At 42.8% G+C, this 20,808-nt stretch overlaps 1 protein-coding gene across 1 annotated transcript in view; it reads left to right on the top strand.

The window, feature by feature from the left end:
• LOC145416343 (uncharacterized) overlaps positions 1-20,808 on the top strand; it is an 81,846-nt gene that overhangs the window by 12,222 nt on the left and 48,816 nt on the right. The window contains exons 3-5 of the mRNA XM_080285342.1: positions 5,433-5,565; positions 8,075-8,243; positions 18,727-18,836. Coding sequence (XP_080141468.1) covers positions 5,433-5,565; positions 8,075-8,243; positions 18,727-18,836 — 412 coding nt within the window. The remainder of the gene's footprint in view (positions 1-5,432; positions 5,566-8,074; positions 8,244-18,726; positions 18,837-20,808) is intronic.

The raw sequence follows: 20,808 nt of genomic DNA, 5'->3' as shown, positions 1-20,808 counted from the left end.
AGGGGTACGTGTACATGGGGGATGTCCATATGTTACGAGAAATGAGGATGGGGGAAAGGAACTTTAGTTTGGGGAGGCAATGAACGTGATTGTGTGCTACATGCATTCTAGGAAAGGAGAGAGTAGGTTGATTACATATGAGTCTAGGGGAAATAGTAGCCAGATAGACTCTTCCCTGGTCAGGAGGTCTGATAGGAGGTTGGTGATGGATGTTAAAGTTATAGGCAGTGAACAGTGTGTGCAGCAGCAAAAACTATTGATATGTGACTTGGTGCTTAAGGAACAGATGGTGAAGAAGAGGACTAATGCACCTACACCCAGGAGGAAAGTATGGAAATTGGAAAAACAAGCAGTAAGGGATGCCTTCTTTAGCGAGATTAGTAGAGTGGTGGCAGAACAGTGTTAATGAACAGTACAGAGCTCTCAAGAACAATCTCCTGAGAGTTACTGAGACAGTGTGTAGATGGACAAGAGGCCTCCAAGACATAAAGTAACTTGATGATGGGATGAGGGTGTAGAAGCTGCAACGAAGAAGAAAAGAATGCTTTTCCAGTAGAAAAGGGGTGGTAACAAAGAGGAATACTTGTTTGCCATGCATAGGGCAAGGAAACTGGTATACAGGGCAAAATCTGAGTCTCAGAAACTTTTACTGGATAACCTAAATATTGTTCAAGAATATGACATTTAACCCGTAGACTGCAAGGGTGCCTCGGAAAGCTGTGATGTACCTCTTATGAGCAAGATTTTTAACAGCACACTGTATAAGTTCTAGAAGGATCGGCGTGAATAATTTGTGGGATATTAGGGTAACTGGTAGCTCTTATTCCCACCCCCCTATGTTGAGCCCAGTTGCCAAGTTGCACCAGCAACGTACGCACTTCGTAAGCATTTTCCGCAATATTATCACCCCAGGAAGGGCAATTGTGGGTCAGAATTGTTTAGAATAACATAAAATCTAATATGAGGTCAATAGGAGGTACAGTAATGAAACAGAAGTAGGATGGTAAATAACGGACGTAAAAGTAGCTCCCTAAGTTCGTATTGTAGCGTGCGGAGTGAGCTGGCAACCCACGTGGCAAGAGGGGAGCCTGGTGACAGCCTGCCTACAGCCTGTCTCTTCTACCCAAATATGCATTACACACACACACACACACACACACACACACACACACTCTCTCTCTCTCTCTCTCTCTCTCTCTCTCTCTCTCTCTCTCTCTCTCTCAAAGCATAGTTTTCCAGAAATGCAATTTTTGACAATTATTTCTCCCAAACTACACCGATTAAAAAAATAAATAAAATCTGTGGGTAGCTACACAATGCAGTTCATGGAAATCTGTAAGAGTGACCAAAATTGCCATTTTGCTGCACCACGGGGGATGTTTGCGTGACGCCTAGCCGCAGCCCACAAGTTAAGGTGGCAGATCAGATGAGAAGGGAAAACAGGGATATCGTAGGTGAGCAGTGTGTGACGAATGATGAAGGAAAGGTAATGGTGAACAGTGAAGATATCAAGGATGCATGGAAAGAGCATTATAACCAGTTCCTGAATGAGGAGTGACTGGAGCAGGAAATGTTGGAGTCAGTAGATCCAGTGTTTGGTCCTTGGCCTTTGATTGATACTGCTACTATGATCAGGGCAATAGAGAGGATGCAGGTGGGGAAAGCAGCAGGTGTGTCTAGGTTAACTGCTGAAATGCTGAAGGCCTAAGGAGATATTGAAGTGGAGTTAGATACTGATGAGTGTGTTGTCCCAGATGATTGGCTGGAGGGTGTGATTGTAAATGTGTACAGGGGGAAGGTTGATACACTGGAGAGAGGAAATTGTAGAGAATAAAATTTTTTGGCCCAGGTAATGAAGGTAATGGAGAGAGTTCTGGAAGATATGGGTAAAAGTGAATATTGATGAGATGCAGTGTGGGTTCATGCCAGGCAAATGGACTACTGATGCTATATTCATTGTTTGACAGCTTCAGGAAAAGTCTGTCGATACACCTTGGCTTTTTCCCCTAAGTGGGGTAGCCGAGACAGGATGACACCCTTTCTATGCCCTGTTCCATTGTAGAAACTAAAAATACAGAGGAAGGGGTCCCTAGTCCCCTCACCCAGTCCCTTTTAGTCACCTTTTACGACATGCAGGGAATATGGTGGTAGAATTCTTCCCAACACAGCTTGACCGTAGAGTGGTAGCACCACCCCGTAGTGTGGCCAGATTGTGGCCCCCTCACCACAAGGGGGGTCAGAAAAAATATACAGGAAAGGAAGGATCTTTACTTTGCTGATTTGGAGAAGGCCTTTTGTTTTTGCTGATTTGGAGAAAGCCTTTGACATAGTCCCTAGGGAGGTGGTGAACTGGTCAATGAGAAAGCTTGGGATTGAGAAGTGGCTGGTTATAGTGGGTATGGCTATGTCTGTGGATGCACACACCCAGGTGAGAGTGAATGGAGATTTGAGTGATGAGTTTTCTGTGAATGTTGGAGTGTATCAAGGGTCAGTCTTGAGCTCCTTGTTGCCTATCATGGTGCTTGAAGCCCTCTCACGTGATTTCAGAAATGAATTCCCATGAGAGTTGTACAATGATGATTTGCTCTTGACTGCAGAGAATGAAAGGGAGGTGGAGAAGAGATTTTGGAACTGAAGAGATGGTATGGGGCACAAGGGCTTGAGAGTAAATGCAGAGAAAATGAAGGTGATGGTATCTAGGGTTGATGGCAGTTCTATTAAAGAAGAGGGAGCATGGCCTTATATGGTTTGCCCCAAGGGTGTGGGAAGTAATTCCATCTTGTACAGTGTGTGTGATAAGTGGGTGCATAAGAGATGTATAGGTATTAGAGGTAGACTGTGAGATAATGCTGATTTCATGTGTGGGATGTGTCAGGGAGAGCAGGTGGAGGTTTTCAGGTGTGAAAGGATTGATCTTGCTGGTGAGTCTTGAGTGTGTGGAAGAGTTTTGTTATTTGGGAGACATGTTATGTGCTGGAGAAGGGACTGAAGTAAGCTTTGTGGCTAGAGTGAGGAGTGGTTGGAAGAAGTTCAGGCAACTGTTGCCTCTCCTGACATTGAGAAGACTCACCCTATGTTGCTAAGGGATCCTTGTATGTGGCATATATTAGGAGTTTAATGCTGTTTGGTAGTGAGACATTGGCAGTAAAGAAAGAGGATGTTTGTAGACTCAGATGTACAGAAATGACAATGATCAGATGGATGTGCAGTGCATCTTTGAATGTGATGCCTGGGGAGGCTAGGTTTATGGTGGAAGAGTTAAGAGGAAGGATGGGACTGGAGTGTATTGGTGTTGTGATGAGGAGAGGGAGATGGTTTAGGCATGTGGGGAGTGGATGGGGGATGATCATTGGGTGTAGAAAGTGAGAAGTGTTAATGTTGGGGGTAGGGTTGCGAGAGGCAGACTGAAAAAGACCTGGGGTGAGGTCATAGAGTGTGACCTCATGGATATGGGACTGAATAAGGAGGCTGTCAGAGATTGAGCAGCATGGAGAGCCACCATTAGATGACCAAGGCTGACACAAGCAAGCATGTTGGAGCCTTTATAAACTAGAAAAGTGAAACAATGATATTCATCAATGAGATTTCATCCTCATTCTGCCCACAGGGATCATTTTGCATTTTGGTGTGTCATAATAAAACAGTGGATAGCTAATTGTAAGATTCAGAGCTGCTGTTATACTTAGTAATGGAAAATTCTTACAGCACTCTATAAACTTTCATAACCCCAAACTGACATGCTTTAATTCATAAGTAAATTAACCAGTAGTTTAAATTTTAATTGTCCTCAACTATTCAACTGTGGAAATTTTTTCCATATTCCTTCTCTTCACTGCTTGTTGCCTCTGGTCTTTTAAATTGTTTGTCCGGACAGAGTTAAGGAAATAACAGAGGAATTGGATAAGAACAGGGAGGTTTTAGGAAGGGAAGAGCTTAAGTAAATCAGATATTCATTCATAAATCTTTAGTGGAAAAGTTTCTAGAGAAGGGAAAGAAGTTGTATGCGGCCTTCATGGATTTGGAGAAAGCATATGAGAGGGTGGATAGACAAGGATTGTGGAAAGTATTAAGAATATATGAAGTTGTTGAAGGCCGTGAAGAGTTTGCATGAGGGTGCTAAGGCTGCGGTGCATGTGGATAGTGAACTGAATGAATTTTTCTATTTGAAGGTCAGATTGAAACAAGGATGTGTCATGTCTCCATGGTTGTTCAATCTGTATATGGATGGGGTTATAAAAGAGATACAAGGTAGGGCAGTGGATGTTGGAGCAGCCCTAGTGAGAGAGGATAGTGTTTGGAAACTCCCTGTACTGTTGTTTGCAGATGATACTGTGTTGTTAAGTGAAGACAAAGGGGAGCTGCAAGGCTTGGTGGATGAGTCTGGGAGAGTGTGTAAGAAACGGAATCTAAAGGTGAATGTAGGGAAGAGTAAAGTTATGGTCTTCCAGAGAAGTGAAGTCAGTGAATGTACAGTGAGGTTGGATGAGGAGGAAATGGAAAATGTGAGTGCATTTAAGTGTGATGAGTAAGGATGGAAGTTTTGAGGGTGAAGTGCTTGAAAGGGTACAGCAGGGAAGAAAGGTCGCTGGTTCCTTGAAAGCAGTGATAAGAAACAGGGATGTGAGCATGGAAGTGAAAAAGCTACTGCATGACAGTATTATGATACCAACGCTAACATATGGAAGTGAAGCTTAGATCTTGTTGAAGGGACAGAAGTCGAGTGAGAGCAGTGGAAATGAGTTATTTGAAATGTGGAGTCACATGGAGAGACAGACTGACGAAGGATGAAGTGAAGGAGCATTTTGGTGTGGATGTGATAGGAAGTGTTAGGAGAAACACATTGGGGTGGTTTGGCCATTTAGAGAGGATGCAATGTGAGAAACTGACAAGGAGAGTGTAAGTGAGTGAGTTGGGGGGGAAGAGGAAGGGGGAGGCCGAGGATGAGATGGAGGGATGGAGTGGAGAGGTGTATGAGAGAACGTGGGGTGTGTGAGCTGGGAGCAGGGCAATGAAATGGCGGGGGACAAGGCAACATGGAGGCAATTTGTTTGTTGCCATCCTAATGGGATTAAGGCGTCTTGCAGTACATACATAGATAGATAGAGAGAGAGAGAGAGAGATTTCCGGACGTGTCATACTGAACAGATCTTGATTTTATGCTCTCTGATTTATACAGTATTTCATTTGCAAGGACAAGTTTTATAGGTTACAAGTGGCTGAATATGATGTGTAACTAATGCATATAACAGTCACCACCACCACCATCCTTTGAATTGTGTATACTGTACTGTATTTGTTCATCTGCACTTTTATGTTTTGCTTCCCCCATTTCCTAATCCTGTCCACACCATTTATTTATATATATATTTAATTGTGAAACCAGATGTTAGTGTGTACTTGCATTGTTCAATAATTATTGATGTTTTTTTCAGAGCTACCTTGAAACCAGATGACATTTTTCCATATAAAGAAAACTTAGAGAGGTTTGGCAAACCGCAGAAGAGAAGAGGCTTCAATGAAGGACTGTGGCAGATTGTGCACAATCCAAACTTTGACCCCAACATTGTAAGTACAAATTGAATCTGTTTAGAGTTAACAAATGTTGTATGTCCCACGAAGGTATTATATGTATCGTTCTTCTCATGATAGCTGTAAAAAAAAATATATGTATATATTGTGGAAAATATTAAGAATATATGGAGTAGATGGGAAGTTGTTGAAGGCTGTGAATAGTATGTATCAGGGTGCTAAGGCTGCAGTGCATGTGGATAGTGAACTGAGTGAATTTTTCTGTTTGGATTGAAACAAGGATGTGTCATGTCTCCATGGTTGTTCAGTCTGTACATGGATGGGGTTATAAAAGAGATACAAGGTAGGTTAGTGGATGTTGGAGCAGCCCTAGTGAGAGAGGACAGTGTTTGGAAACTCCCTGTACTGTTGTTTGCAGATGATACTGTGTTGTTAAGTGAAGATGAAGGGGAGCTGCAAGGCCTGGTGAATGAGTGGGAGAGTGTGTAAGAAACAGAATCTGAAGGTGAATGTAGGGAAGAGTAAAGTTAGGTCTTCGAGAGAAGTGAAGTCAGTGAATGTACAGTGAGGCTGGATGAGGAGGAAATGGAAAATGTGAGTGCGTTTAAGTACTTGGGTAGTGTGATGATTAAGAATGGAAGTTTAGAGGGTGAAGTGCTTGAAAGGGTGCAACAGGGAAGAAAGGTTGCTGGTTCCCTGAAAGCAGTGATAAGAAACAGGGAAGTGAGCATGGAAGTGAAAAAGCCACTACATGACAGTATTGTGATACCAACTTTAACATATGGAAGTGAAGCTTGGACCTTGTTGGAGGGACAGAAGTCAAGAGTGAGAGCATTGGAAATGAGTTATTTGAGAGGAGCATGTGGAGTCACATGGAGATAGAGACTGACAAATAAGGAAGTGAAAGAGCGTTCTGGCGTGGATGTGGATGTGATAGGAAGCGTTAGGAGAAACTCAGTGAGGTGGTTTGGCCATGTGGAGAGGATGGAGAGTGAGAGACTGACAAGGAGAGTGTATGTGAGTGAGATGGAGTGGGGGAGAGGGAGGGGGAGGCCAAGAATGAGATGGAGGGATCGAGTGGAGAGGTATATGAGAGAGCGGGGTGTGAACTGGGAGCAGGGCAATGAAATGGCAGGGGACAGGGTGACATGGAGGCAGTTTGTTTGTGGCCACCCCTAAGGGGATTAAGGCGCGTGGCTGTATAAAAATATATATATATATATCCATCCATCCATCCATCCATCATCCAATCCTACTTTTCCCCATGAGGAGCGTAGGAGATCGGGGCTAGGCATGTTGGTCCTGACATTTAAGATGAGAGTGACCGGCCTCACTCATCCCTGAGTAGCTTTACATGAGCAGTAAACCCCAACCATCCCTTGGATATAAACCTTCACTGGCTCAGTCTGATTGGAGCGCAATAATTACCCACTAAACCACCAGGTGTCAAATTTTGGTTATATGGTTACCACCCAGTGTAGTAAATGGTTTCCTGGTGTACAGGAAACCATTGGCTTGTCACTCAGTCCAGAGTCACCTACGGGCAGAAGTAAGAGGAAAGAATGAAGGAAAGAAAAACAGAAGAGGGAGTGTAAAGTCACCCGTAGGCAGATGGGCGAGGAAAGAATGAAGGAAAGGAAGACAGAAGAGGATGCAATGAAAGAAGGATGGAGGAAAGGAAAGGGGAGACATCCCAGAGCAGCACTACATCGAGTGAGTGGATGGTGAGCACCCCCACCTACTGAGTGATTTGGCATGATTAAAGATCAAAACCACCGCTATGCAATGCTCCTGTCACGATCATATTATGCTGGCTTGTTTGTGTGCTGTTTAAAAAGTTTTGTTCCTTTTTGGACAGACCTTCAAGTTAAGGGAGTTCTATAACAGTGAGATGGTTGTTGTTGATCAACCTCAGTCTGTGTACTACTTTACAGTTGAAAAAATTATGCAGCATTAGTCCTCCCCCCCTCCCACACACACAGACCAAAGCATTATATGATTTCTTGACTGCCCTGTGTTCTGTTTCATCCATCATTCTGAGATTGATCTGTTGGGCTGAATATCATCTGGTAACATCCCAGGTAATTTGGTGGTAAAGATCAGGATACTCTCTTACAGGAATTCTTCCTTTAACACTTTTAATTGTGTAACTTTCATAAAGGAATCCCTCATGTAACACTGTAGATGTGTTTGTAAAAACTACTGTTGTTTTTGTTGCATAAATCTGGTCTTTCTGGCTGAGCAAACTCTTTAACCACAAGCAAGCTTCTGCTTATGCAGGGCCATCTTAAAGGTGCAGTACATACCAGTACACCATTTAGAGAGCTGGCGTCCTCTTGTGGTTGACAGCACATTGCCAGGGTCAGACCATGGTCCTTCTTCAAGGCTGGGTGCTGGAAAACATGGTGAGGGTTGGCTCCTGGGTGGAGCTGCTTCGCTCCACCCAAGGTGCACAGCATCACCATTTGTAGGCACGTCACCCCTGCCAGAAAATGTGTGAAGTGAATGTCAAACACTGACTGCACTGTATTTTCATTACTTACAGCCTGTGCCACCAGAAGTATCTGGTTCAAATTCAGCACCAGCTACACCTAAGACTCCGGTTGGAAAACCTGTGAAGAAAGTCCTCAATAACACAGCAGACTCATCAAAGATAAAATCTGAAGACTCTGATGAAGATGGTGACTTAGTTATTGACGAGTCTGGTAACCGAGGTATGTTCCTGGTACAGTACTTATGACTATTTTTTAGATGGCATAGAAGGCTTCATGGCACCTCTTCCTTAGTAGTTTCTTTTGTATAATTAGTACAAATGAACACTCTTTTGTATGTTAACCATATTGTTTTAATATAGACGTATTTTGCATCATTAATATTGTCATCATCATTTGGACATCTTTTCCCACCCTAGGGCATGGTGAGGAGTAGCAACATGCAGACAGCCCAAGTTTACCCAGTTCAATGGGCCACACGTCCATTCACTCATCATTCAAGCCCCCAGAATCCTGGCTTAATTTGATGCGCCAAAAACATTCACCACATTCTGTAGCTTCACATAAACGTATCCAGTAGAGTCAGTCCAGATGCTGTCACATTAAAAAGGGGTGCCAAATCTCTGGTCATGCACTTCTCACAACATTCATTCAGCCAGCTCGATCTCTTATCAGTCCCCTAGCCTCACCGACTTCCATACCTCTCTTCCTCATCCACTCATCCACCATATTCCTCTACCTTCTCCTTGGCCTACCTAGCCTCCTTCCTCCTTCAGGTTCACCCAGATATACCTTTTTCTCCACTCTATTGCCATCCATTCTCTCAAGATGACCATACCATCTCAGTACACACTTATTGATTCTGGCGTCCACAGGCTTCCTCACTCCGCATCTTTCACGAATCTCATTATTTCATATCCTATCCACTCTCTGTACTCCATATACATTCCTCAGCAGTCCCATCTCCACTGCTTTCTGATCTTGACTGTTCTTTTTCGTGCCACACCATAGTCTCACATTCATATGTTAAAGTTGGCACTAACACTCCTTCATGTCAGCCTCGTGCAGATGCAACACTCAAGCCTCTGTTTCTTATCAAGGTCTTTAGAGCACCAGTTACTTTCCTTCCATGTGTCACTCTACTTTCCATTTCTTTTGCACCTTTTCCTCTCTTTTCTATCACTGTACCCAGGTATTTGAACTCTCTCACCAGTTCCAGTCTCTTTCCATTCAGTGGAACATCACACTGGGAGTCACCTTCTCTCTCAATAACCATCACTTTACTCTTTTTTACATTTACTCTCAAGGCACGATGCTCACAGACATTAGCAAAACTCTGCACTAGTCTATCAAGCTCATGTCCGGTATTTGCAAGCAGTACATGTACTGCATCGTCAGCATACAACAATTTGAGATATTCCATCCATCACCATTCATTACCAATGTCATCCCTCTCTCCATTACTCGTGTTTTTACTTCTCTCATCACCCCGTCCGTATATATATTGAACAACCATGGGGACGTCACACAACCTTGTCGCACACCCACAATGATAGTGAACCATTCACTTAGCTGCCCATTTACCCTTACACATGCCTCACTAACGTCATAAAAACTCGTAATGGCATCTAGCCACTAACCATCTATGCCATACTGTACATGCGGAAAACCTTCCACAATCCTTCTCTATCTACTTTGTCGTATGCTTTTTCCAGATCCACAAATGCCATATACACCTTATAATCCTTCTCACAAGCCTACTCCACTATCTGTCTCACTGCAAATATTTGATCCACACATCCACTGCCACTCCTAAAGCCATCCTGTTTATCACTCACTAGGACTTCTGATATCTCTCGTTCTTTTTATGTAATAATTCTTCCATATACTTTCCTTACAATAATCAGTAAATTTATGCCATGATAATTCTTGCACTCACTTCGCTCACCTTTATTTTTATTAATATACAAGAGGATATTATGTTAAGGTATGCAGAAGAGGTGCCATGAAGTTTCCAGAGTCATTTATAACTCATTCCTGTTACAGACTATTCTCCTTATGTCACATTTTTAGCAGTAAAAAAGAATTACCTATCAAAATTCCATTACTACCTTTGCACCTGATTTTTTGGTTTCCCCTATTATGCATTAGCAGTGATATAGATTTTTTTTTTTTTTTTTTTTTTTTTTTTGGGGGGGGGAAAAAAAGAGAGAGAGAGAGAGAGAGAAGAAAAATAGAAAAATGGTGTTACATTTTGAAATATATCCATTACATTGAGAACTGCCTGCGTAAGAAGCTACACCATTGTTTATTTCTTATTTCTCTTCATTGTACATTTTAATCACACATAAAATTTCCATCCCTCCATGTTGACTGCTAAGGTATAACAGTAGATTAACACAAGTACATTATGCCTGTTATGAAAAGGTGCTGTGGAAGGGATGTAGAGCCATAGCATTGTCTTATTCTGTCATTGAGCAATAGAAAATAGGCTGGAAAAGGATGAAAATCTTTGCCAAATTAAAGTGCATGAACGTTAGGTTTTATGAAAATTGAGAACTGGGAAGGCAGCCAGTACTGATGTTTACTTACAGATATTATAGTGAATTGATTTTCTTTTTCTTCTTTTTTTTTATGCTAAAAAGATGGAACCAAAAACCAGGAGCCTGCAAGATTGTTCTCCAAGAAAAAATAAACAAGATAATAGAGAGCCAGATTCAGGATCCACTCATTTTGAGGTGCTTGGACACACAGCCTTTGAAAGACAGGAGATCATAGGCAGTAGGAAATACAGACAGAGAGACAGTTCCAGACTTGACCTGTTGCATACATGAAAGACGGAGTAATGATTAACTTTTGCATTAGAGAGTTGGACAGAAAAGAGATGAGAGTTTGTTGCTAGACAGGTGCTCTGCGCCTGCTGTAGTGGTGGAGGGATGCAAGCAGACATTTCAGAGCAGTGACTATTGAAGTATTGATAGAAAAGAGAGGCAAATGCAATAGTGCAACGAAGAGACAGATGTTGAAGGGAGCCAGTAAAAGGAGGAGAGTTAATGAGACAGAAAGCCTTTGACTCCACCATGTTGAGAAGAGCTGTATGTGGGGAACCTCCCCACACATGAGAGTTGTACTCTACACGAGTGAATGAAACCCGTTTGTAAAGTCAACAACTGTGCAGGATAAAAAAAGGCACGTAGTCGGTTTATCACACCTAATCTCTTAGAAGCCTCAGAAGATACAGGAGTGGGGTTAGTCACTAACTTGATAAATACAATTACTGTATATATGAGTGTGTTGTCCCAGATAATTGGCTGAAGAGTGTAATTATAAATGTGTATAAGGGGAAGGGTGAGCCCCTGAAAAGAAGAAATTATAGAGGCATAAAGCTTGTGGACCAGATAATGAAGGGAATGGAGAGAGTTCTAGAAGGTATGATTAGAGAGAGTGAATATTGATGAAATGCAGTTTGAGTTTATGCCAAAGAGACCACTGATATTCAACAGCTTCAGGAGAAATATATAGGAAAGAAAAGGAATCTGTATTTTGTTTTTGTTGATTTGGAGAAGGCCTTTAACAGAGTCCTTATGAAGGTGGTGAAGTGGGCAAAGAGAAAGCTTAGGATCGAGGAGTGGCTGGGTAGGGTGGTTATGGCTATTTCTGTGGGTGCTTGCACCCAGGTAAGAGTAAATGGAGATTTGAGTGATGAGTTTTCCATGAATGTTAGTGTGCATCATGGGTCAGTCTTGAGCCCCTAGTTGTTTTTTGTGGTACTTGAAGCCCTCTCATGTGACTTCATCAATGGACTCTGTGGGAGATGTTGCATGCTGATGATTTGATGTTGATTGCAGAGAATGAAAGGGAGGCAGATGAAAAACTTAGGAAGTGGAGAGATGGTATGGAGCACAGGGGCTTAAGAGTAAATGCAGGTGAAACAAAAATGATGGCATCTAGGGCTGCTGGCAGTACTGTCAAAGAAGAGGGAGAGAGGCCATGTGCGATTTGCTGCAAGGGTGTGGGAAATAATTCCATCTTGTGCAGTGTTTGTGAAAAGTGGGTGCATAAGAAATGTAGTGGTATTAGAGGTAGACTGTGAGGTAATGCTGATTTCATGTGTGTGATGTGTCGGGGAGAGCATGGGGAGACTGTCGGGCTTGAAAGGATTGATCTTGCTGGTGAGTCTCTTGAGAGTGTGGGAGAGTGTTGTTATTTGAGAGACATGTGCTGGACGTGGTGCAGGAGCTGGCTCCATGGCTAAAGTGAGGAATGGTTGGAAGAAGTTGAGGGAGCTGTTGTCTCTCCTAACATTGAGAGAGCTCTCCCTCTTTGCAAAGGGATTATGCAGCATGTGTTCGGAGTGTAATGCTGTATGGCACTGAGACCTGGACAGTAAAGGAAGAGGATATTTGCAGGCTCAAATGTACAGAAATCACAATGATGAGGTGGATGTGCAGTGTGTCCTTGAGTGCGAGGCCTGGGGGGGCTAGGTTTACAAAGGAAAAGTTGAGAGGTGGGATGGGACTGGAGTGTATTGGTGTTGTGATGAGAAGAAGTAGATTGAGATGGTTTAGGCATGTGGAGAGGATGAGGGTTGATAATTGGATGCAGAAAGTGAGAAGTGTTAATGTTACAGGAAGAGTTACAAGAGGAAAGCCGAAAAAGATCTGGGACGAGGTCGTAGAGTGTGACCTCGGATAAGGGACTAAACAGGGAAGCTGCCAGAGATCGAGCAGTGTGGAGAGCCGCCAGTAGGTGACCAAGGCTGATGCATGCAAGCATGTTGGAGCCTTTAAAAACGAAATGAGCGTAATATGATCTTTCCAAGATAATCCCACGAGAATGAAACCCCAAGTACATTTAATGAAAATGCAGGATTAAGTTAGATATTGTTAAGAATTAGAGGATATTCCTGTGGAAGATTTTGACAGTTCAGAAGATGTAAAAACTGAGTTTTTGATGCATTAAAAACAGCAAGATTACTTTTATCCTAATCAAAGGTATAAACCAAGTCAAACATTAGGTATGCCATAGCCTCATCTCTTGTTTGTTGAAGTAACTGCTGAGATGGATGCTCCAGGAAGCGAATGGAAAGGTGAGGGGTAGAGTCATTAGTGTATGAATGGATAGGGTTAGATGTACAACTTAGAAGGTCATTAATGAACAGAAGGACGAGAGTTGGTGATAGGACAGAACCCTGAGGAACACCGCTATTGATTGCACTAGGAGAAGAACAGTGGCTGTCTACAACAGCAGCTATAGAAAGACCAGAAAGGAAGCTAGAGATGAAGGCACAGATAGGAGGATAGAAACCGAAAGAGGGATGTTTGGAAGTTAAATGATTTATGCCAGACTCGATTGAAAGCCTTTGAGATGTCAAGTGCAATGGCAAAGTTTTTGCCAAAGTCCTGAAAGGAGGATGACCAGGAGTCAGAAAGATAGGTGAGAAGATTGCCATTGGAGCATTCCTGGTGGAAGCCTTATTTTTTTTTTTTTTTTTTTTTTTTTTTTTTTTTTTTTTTTATGTGCTCGACTCTGGGCATAGGCCTCACAGCCTGCTCTCAAGGCCCAGTAGTCCTCCTACATATCATACACCACTACATGTCACCACTTCGGCGCTAACACCCACCGTCCATATTGAATACATGCTAGGGCTGTCTCATACAGGACTGGCGTATTGGTATTAGCAGGGGTACTTTTACGACATGTCGGCGGGTCTTCTGGTAGATCGGTAAAGTCTGCTTTACATGTAGTTCAAATCCTTAAACTGTTCCCTGCCCCAGCGGGGATTTGAACCCGGGTCCGGTAGGACCGCAGGCCACCTCTCTACCGATTGAGCCACCGTGAAAGGAGGTTGTAATTGGAAAGGTACATTAAACTTCCTTTTTGCTAAGAATAGGTTAACCCGCTGCATGCCAGCTATTTTTAGCCCTATGGATCACCCCAGTGCCGGCCATTTTTCGACTTCCCCCCCCCCCTTCTAAAATGATAGATTTTGATGTGGAAACCGCATTTCACCATTAAAATGCTCACTGAGACTCGGAAATAGGTTTTATTGAGTCCTGCATACTCGTGTACAGGTATAGCCACTCTCACGCTCACCACGTAGGTGAAAGAAAGCCGTTTTCTGTATAAGGTATACTCAGGCATTTATCTATCTATCTATCTATTGCCAGACGCCTCAATCCCGTTTGGGGTGGCCACAAACAAATCGCCTCCAAGTCGCCCTGTCCCCCACCATTTCACTGCCCTGTTCCCAACTCACACCCCCCTCTCTCATATACCTCTCCACCCCATCCCTCCATCTCATCCTCGGCCTCCCCCTCCCTCTTCCCCCCTCCACCTCACTCACATACACTCTCTTTGTCAGTCTTTCACGCTCCATCCCCTCCACATGGCCAAACCACCTCAGTGTGTTCCTCATAACGCTTCCTATCACATCCACGTCCACACCACAACGCTCCTTTATATCTTCATTCGTCAGCCTGTTTCTCCATGTGACTCCACAGGCTCCTCTTAAATAACTCATTTCCACTGCTTTCACTCTTGACTTGTGTCCTTCCAGCAACGTCCAAGCTTCACTTCCATACGTTAGAGTTGGTATCACAATACTGTCATGTAGTAACTTTTTCACTTCCATGCTCACTTCCCTGTTTCTTATCACTGCTTTCAAAGAACCAGCAACCTTTCTTCCCTGCTGTACCCTTTCAAAGCACTTCACCCTCCAAACCTCCATCCTTACTCATCACACTACCCAAGTACTTAAACGTACTCACATTTTCCAATTCCTCAGGCATTTATGCTGGGACAGTATAGCAATGTTCAGTACAATTTTCTGATGACTTATTACTTCAACATCTATCACAATTTGCATGTCTTTGTCACTGTGAATGCATTATCTTACAGTTACTCGAAGATAGGTACAACCTGACTTTATTATGTACAGTCCTGGCACTTACAAGAAGGTATGTACAACTATGCTTGATTATATAGTCCTTACACGTACAAGAAAATATTTACAACTTAAACTTACATGAAAATATTCACAAAATGCCTTCATTATGTACAGCACTGGGTGAGGCACACAGGCAGAGTGAGACAGAGTGAGCATGAGGAGGGGAGCAAGTGAGTTTATGGCCTTGACAGCCTGGGGGATGGTAGAGAAACAGTTACCTTACATGCCTGCCAGTTTTTACCCTCAAATATTGAAAAATGCAGTCACAGTGAATTTATTTTAAACCATTTTAAAACGGCACTGGCATTGGCCGTGGAATTATGTCAGACCGTTTTAAAATGGCACTGGCACGCGGCGGGTTAAAAAACTTTTGAAATACAGGATGTTAAAGCAATTGAGTGATAGAAGGCTGGGAATGGCCACCCTTATTTGGGATAGGCTGAATGAGAGCAGACTTCCAGCAAGAAGGAAATGTACAAGTTGACAGACAAAGGCAAAAGAGTTTACCTAGGCAGGGTGTAAGCACAGAAGCACAGTTCTTGCGGATGACAGGAGGGACCCCATCAGGCCCATTTGCCTTGTTAGTACTGAGGCCAGTGATGACTGAAAATACTTCAGTTGCAGAAATTTAATGTCATTCATGAGGAAGTCAGAGGGGGGATGTAATGGAGTAACAGTGCCGGAATCATCTAAGATGGAATTGGAGGAGAAAGTCTGAGCAAAGAGTTCTGCTTTATCATAGAAGAAGCTACAGAGCTGTCAGAGTGGAAAAGAGGGGGGAAGGTTGATGAGATAAAGTTGTTAGAAAGGTTTTTGGTAATGTGCCAGATGGAGTGGGAAGAGTTTTTGAGTTGGAGAGTTCAAAAAATTTAGTACAAATGAAATTATCCTCTTCTGTTTTTCTTTCCTTCATTCTTTCCTCATCCTGCTGTCTCCGGGTGGCTATGCTCCCTCCTCTGTCTTTCTTTCCTTCATTCTTTCCTCTTCCTTCTGCTTATGGGTGACACTATACTGAGTGGCAAGCCAAATGGTTTCCTGTATACTAGGAAACAATTTACTGTGCTGGGTGGTAACCATATAGCCAAATTTTGACGCCTGGTGGTTTAGTGGGTAATTATGACGCTCCAGTTGGATTGAGCCAGTGAAGGTTTATATCTAAAGGGTGGTTGGGGCTTATTGCTCATGTAATGCCACTCAGGGATGAGTGAGGCTGGTCACTCTCATCTTAAATGTCGGGACCAACTTTCCTAGCCCTGGGCGCCTACGCTTCTCATGGGGCAATGTAGGATTGGATGATGGGTGAATCGATGAAATTATTTTTAGCAGAGAAAGAGCAGACTTGCACAATTCTGGACTGAAACATAAAAGAGATGAGATTCAGGAGTTGGCTGGCTCTGGCACCTTGTGTGGGCCTTCTCCTTGTTGTGGAAAGCATAATGTGCAAGGCACACTCAGATGACTCATGGTCATGGAAGCAATAATCATTCCAGTGAAAATCAAAGAAGTACTGCCTGAGGGCCTCCCAATCAGCAGCTCCAAAGTGCCATAGCCGCCACTTCGTGGGGGGGGGGGTGTCTACAGGCCTTACTGGAACGACAGAACAGGTTAAGGTGATGAGGTTGTGATCGGAGGAGCCTGACGGAGAGAAAAGATTAACCTCACAAGCAGATGGATTACTGGTAGTTGTAATGAAGAGGTCAAGCATGTTCAAACTCTCTCCAAGGTGGTCAGGGATACGGGTAGGGTGCTGTGCAAGCTGCTCTATGTCGTTAAGGATAGAAAAAGTGTAAGCTTGTTCACCAGATGGATCAGTGAAAGGAGAGGAGAGCCAAAGATGGTGGTAAACATTGAAATCACCCAGTATGGAGATTTCATAGAAGGGAGAAATTGATAGGATGTGTTCCATCTTAGAAGTAATATAGTGAAAGGATTTTTCATAGTCAGTAGAATTAGGGGATGAGTAAACAGTTCAGATATATTTAGTTAGAGAATAACAGGATAGCCAAAGCCAGAGAGTAGAGAATTCTGAAGATTCAAGTTCAGAAACACAAGAGCAAGGTGTGTTGTTATATGCATGAGTATGGAAGACTGATTTGAAGGCTTGGATGGACAGAGTTATTCAGTAAGGGGGCAAAAGTTTGCCCACTGATTGTGTGTATCTGCATAACACTGAGGGCATGTCTGTACTCCCCCCCTCCCCAATGCATTATAATCAAATAGAATCATCTGTGCTGAAAGTAACACTTAGGTGAAGTATGTTAGCCAGCAGAGGAAAATGAGAAGAGGTGAAATATTAGGCAAACTTTTGCTCTTGACCATACCAGTGGAGTAGAAGCCTTGTTTATGTGTATATGTACAAAATTAAAGGTGACCCAAGTGAGTGCAAAAGTTATTATACTGTATTGGATTTTGCTGAGTGTTGTTGGAAAGGTATATTGAAACATACATAAGCAAGATACAGTATCTGACCTGATGAGTGATGAGCTGTATGTTTGTCTCTTTATAGCCAAATGCCTTGATCCAGAAATGGATGGCCACAAATGAATCACCTCCATATCACCCAGTCTCCTTCCATCAGACTGCCTTCTCTTCAGTCCACACCCTCTCTCTCTCTCTGTTAAACCTATCCATTGTATCCCTCCATCTTGTTTTCTCTCTCCCCCTCCAACTCACTCACATATACAGGCAAACTCCGATTTACGATACCCCTAGATGTGATACCCTGCAGTAGTGATGGGGGTAGAAATACCACCCTACCCTGCCTATCATAGGCTTTCCCCCGGAGATTTTATAAAAACCAGTTGTGAAGATATTTTAGACTTAAATTTTGTGTTTAGGTTAATTTATAGACTGTTTAGACTTAGATTAATGTGTTTTAGTCACAGGTGGATTGAACACTGTCATTTGGGGTACGGATTCTCTCCCTTCAGACGAGGTTCAAAACAGTGTGGACAACTAGGACACTCAGCAAAGACTATTTCATGTTTGACCATTGAACTGTCATCTAACCTATCACATAATAATAATTTTGAATAAATGTTAATAATTATGAAAGTTTTAGATAATTAATATTTCATGCATTGATGAAAACTGTGACCGGTGAATCATGTGTTTACATTTGGACAGTTCAGGGGAAAAACGCTTTGAAAAGTAATCCCTGTAATATCTTGACGCCCAGTAACCTGACACCCCAATGACAGGACATATTGGTTCCCCGCCAAGAAAATTCCCCGTCAAAACATCAACGCTTCTCCGTCACAACAATTTGCACCTTGGACAATTCTGTGCCATTCTTACATTATTATTATACTTAACAGATGTTTATTTAATTGTCCTGGTACCGTCCGATGGTGGGATTGTATACAATACTGATACGTCTTCTCTACCAAGTTTGACCTTGACTGGGTACAAGCAAGACGGGCACTGGTTGTAGGCTTAGGTTAGCGACTTTTACAGCTGTTAGGCCATTTAGATTGGCTTTACACTTTTTTTTAGACTCATTTGGATGGGTTTAGGACTTGGCTGGGGGGGAAGCCCAAGGCCCAGAAACGCATCCCTATACACTGTACTTTACATGTTAAATCTACCCCGAGATACGATATCCCGCCAGCAATGGGTTTTCACTTAACCAGTTGCATCGTTAAACTGGGGTATGCCTGTGCTTCTAGTGTAGCAAGAAAAAAATCAATAACATATCATCATATTCAATGGGTTAAAGATGATGATTGTAAAATTATGAATTATACTTTATTTCAGACAAGAAGGTAGGAAGGAAGAGGAAGCGCCAGGATTCCGATGGAGGATCAGATGCCCCTTTGAAGAAGGCAGCCAGGGATGGGCTGAAACAGACCAAAGTGAAGGACACAGTAAGAAATATATTGCCAGTGTACTTTCATGTGTAGCTGTAAGAACATAAGAAGAGAGTATAACTGCAGTAGGCCAGTTGGCCCATGCTAGGCAGCTCCGAGAAGAGTAACTGAACTACTAGAATGACATAAGGATAGCAAAGAAGAAGGCTCTCCCCCGCCCTCCAACTTTTCCAGCCGAAGCCGGCAGGAAAAGGTCAGAAAGAACACCATACAGTATAGAAAAACTGACATGGACATTTTATAGGAAAGTATGAAAGGAGAAAAAGAGACTATCATAGTGTAACCTGAAGAGGAAAAAGAATTAGTATTGGTTATTAGATTTAATTTATTTTTTTTCTATACCCACCTCTTATTTGTCATATGCTTATATAGCCTATGCTTGAAACTCTTAGTAGAAGAGGCAGCAACTACTTTACTAGGTAGCTTATTCCGTTTGTCTACTACTCAATTACCAAACCAGTTTCTTCCTATTTTCTTACCAAAATGAAATTTTTCTAGTTTGAAACCATTACTTCTAGTTCTATCCTGTATGCTCACTTTAAGTACCTTGCTAATATCTCACTTATTTGTTCCCTTCATCCACATAAACACCTCAATTAAGTCTCCCCTTACTCTACGCCTCTCTAGTGAGTGCAGATGTAGTCTTATTGGTCTGTCTTCATATAACAGGTTCCGAACATCTATCTATCTGTAGCCTGACGCCCTAATCCCGCAAAGGGTGGCCGCAGACAAATTGCCTTCAAGTCGCTCTGTCACCCACCATGTGACTACCTTCCCTCCAACTCACTCCCCCCTCCCTCATATACCTCTCAACTCCATCCCTTCACCTCATCGTCGGTCTACCCTTCCCTCTCCCTCCCTCCACCTCACCTACATACTGTACATCCTCTTAGTCAGTCTTTCATTCTCCATTCTCTCCACATGTCCAAACCACCTCGTGTATTTCTCTCTATCTTCTCAACCACATCCACATCCACCCCACAACGTTCCTTCACTTCTTCATTCGTCAACCTGTCCCTCCATGTCACTCCACATGCTCCTCTCAAGTAACTTATTTCCACTGCTCTCACTCTTGACTTGTATCATTTTTGTCATTCTTCTCTGTACATTTTGTAATGAGTTTATATTCATTCTGTAGTAAGGACATCAAAATTGTATGATGTAGTTTAAATGTGGCCTTACTAATGCTAGATAAAGTTTCAGTATTACTTTTGATGACTTGCTCACAGTCCCCATCCACTCACTTCATGTGCTGCTGTCAGGTGTTTGCCCTTTCCTCTTGTACATCCATCTTTCCTTCCATCCTCTTCTGTCTTCCTTTCCTTCATTCTTTCCTTGTCCTTCTGCCTACGGGTAACTTAACACTCCCTCTTCTGTCTTTCTTTCCTTCACCCTTTCCCTTTCCTTCTGCCTGTTGCTAACTCTACACTGAGTGACAAGCCAAATAGTTTCCTGTACACCAGGAAAACATTTACTATGGTGGATGGCAACCATATAACCAAGTTTTGGCACCTGGTGGTTTAGTGGGTAATTACGGCACTCCAATCGGATTGAGCCAGTGAAGGTTTATATCCAAGGGATGGTTGGGGTTGATTGCTCATGTAATGCCACTCAGTCATGAGTGAGGCTCGTCACTCTCAGCTTAAATGTCAGGACCAACTGCCTAGCCCCAGGCTCCTACACTCCTCAGGCTGGGTAGCATCGTGTTGCGAGCCACAGCTCATGCTGTGCTGGCCGTGCATCACCGTAAACAACTCGACCTCCACACAAACTTACGCATGGCACTGCGCAAAGATGGAGAGAGAGAGATTTTTTTCTTTTCACCGGATGATGCCCTAGATGTTAATCTTCTAGTTTATAATAAACAAAAACAATTTATTATTATTTTTTTTCACTACTCCCATACGTAAACTTACACATGGCCCTACACGAAGACGGAGAGAGAGAGAGTTTTTTTTTTTTTTACCAG

The sequence above is a fragment of the Coenobita brevimanus genome, chromosome 105 (assembly GCF_032717465.1).
Source record: "Coenobita brevimanus isolate Jiangsu-jjx chromosome 105, ASM3271746v2, whole genome shotgun sequence".
In the NCBI taxonomy this organism is placed as follows: domain Eukaryota; kingdom Metazoa; phylum Arthropoda; class Malacostraca; order Decapoda; family Coenobitidae; genus Coenobita; species Coenobita brevimanus.
Note: the sequence above shows the minus strand (reverse complement) of the source record. Positions and strands in the feature narration are given on the sequence as shown.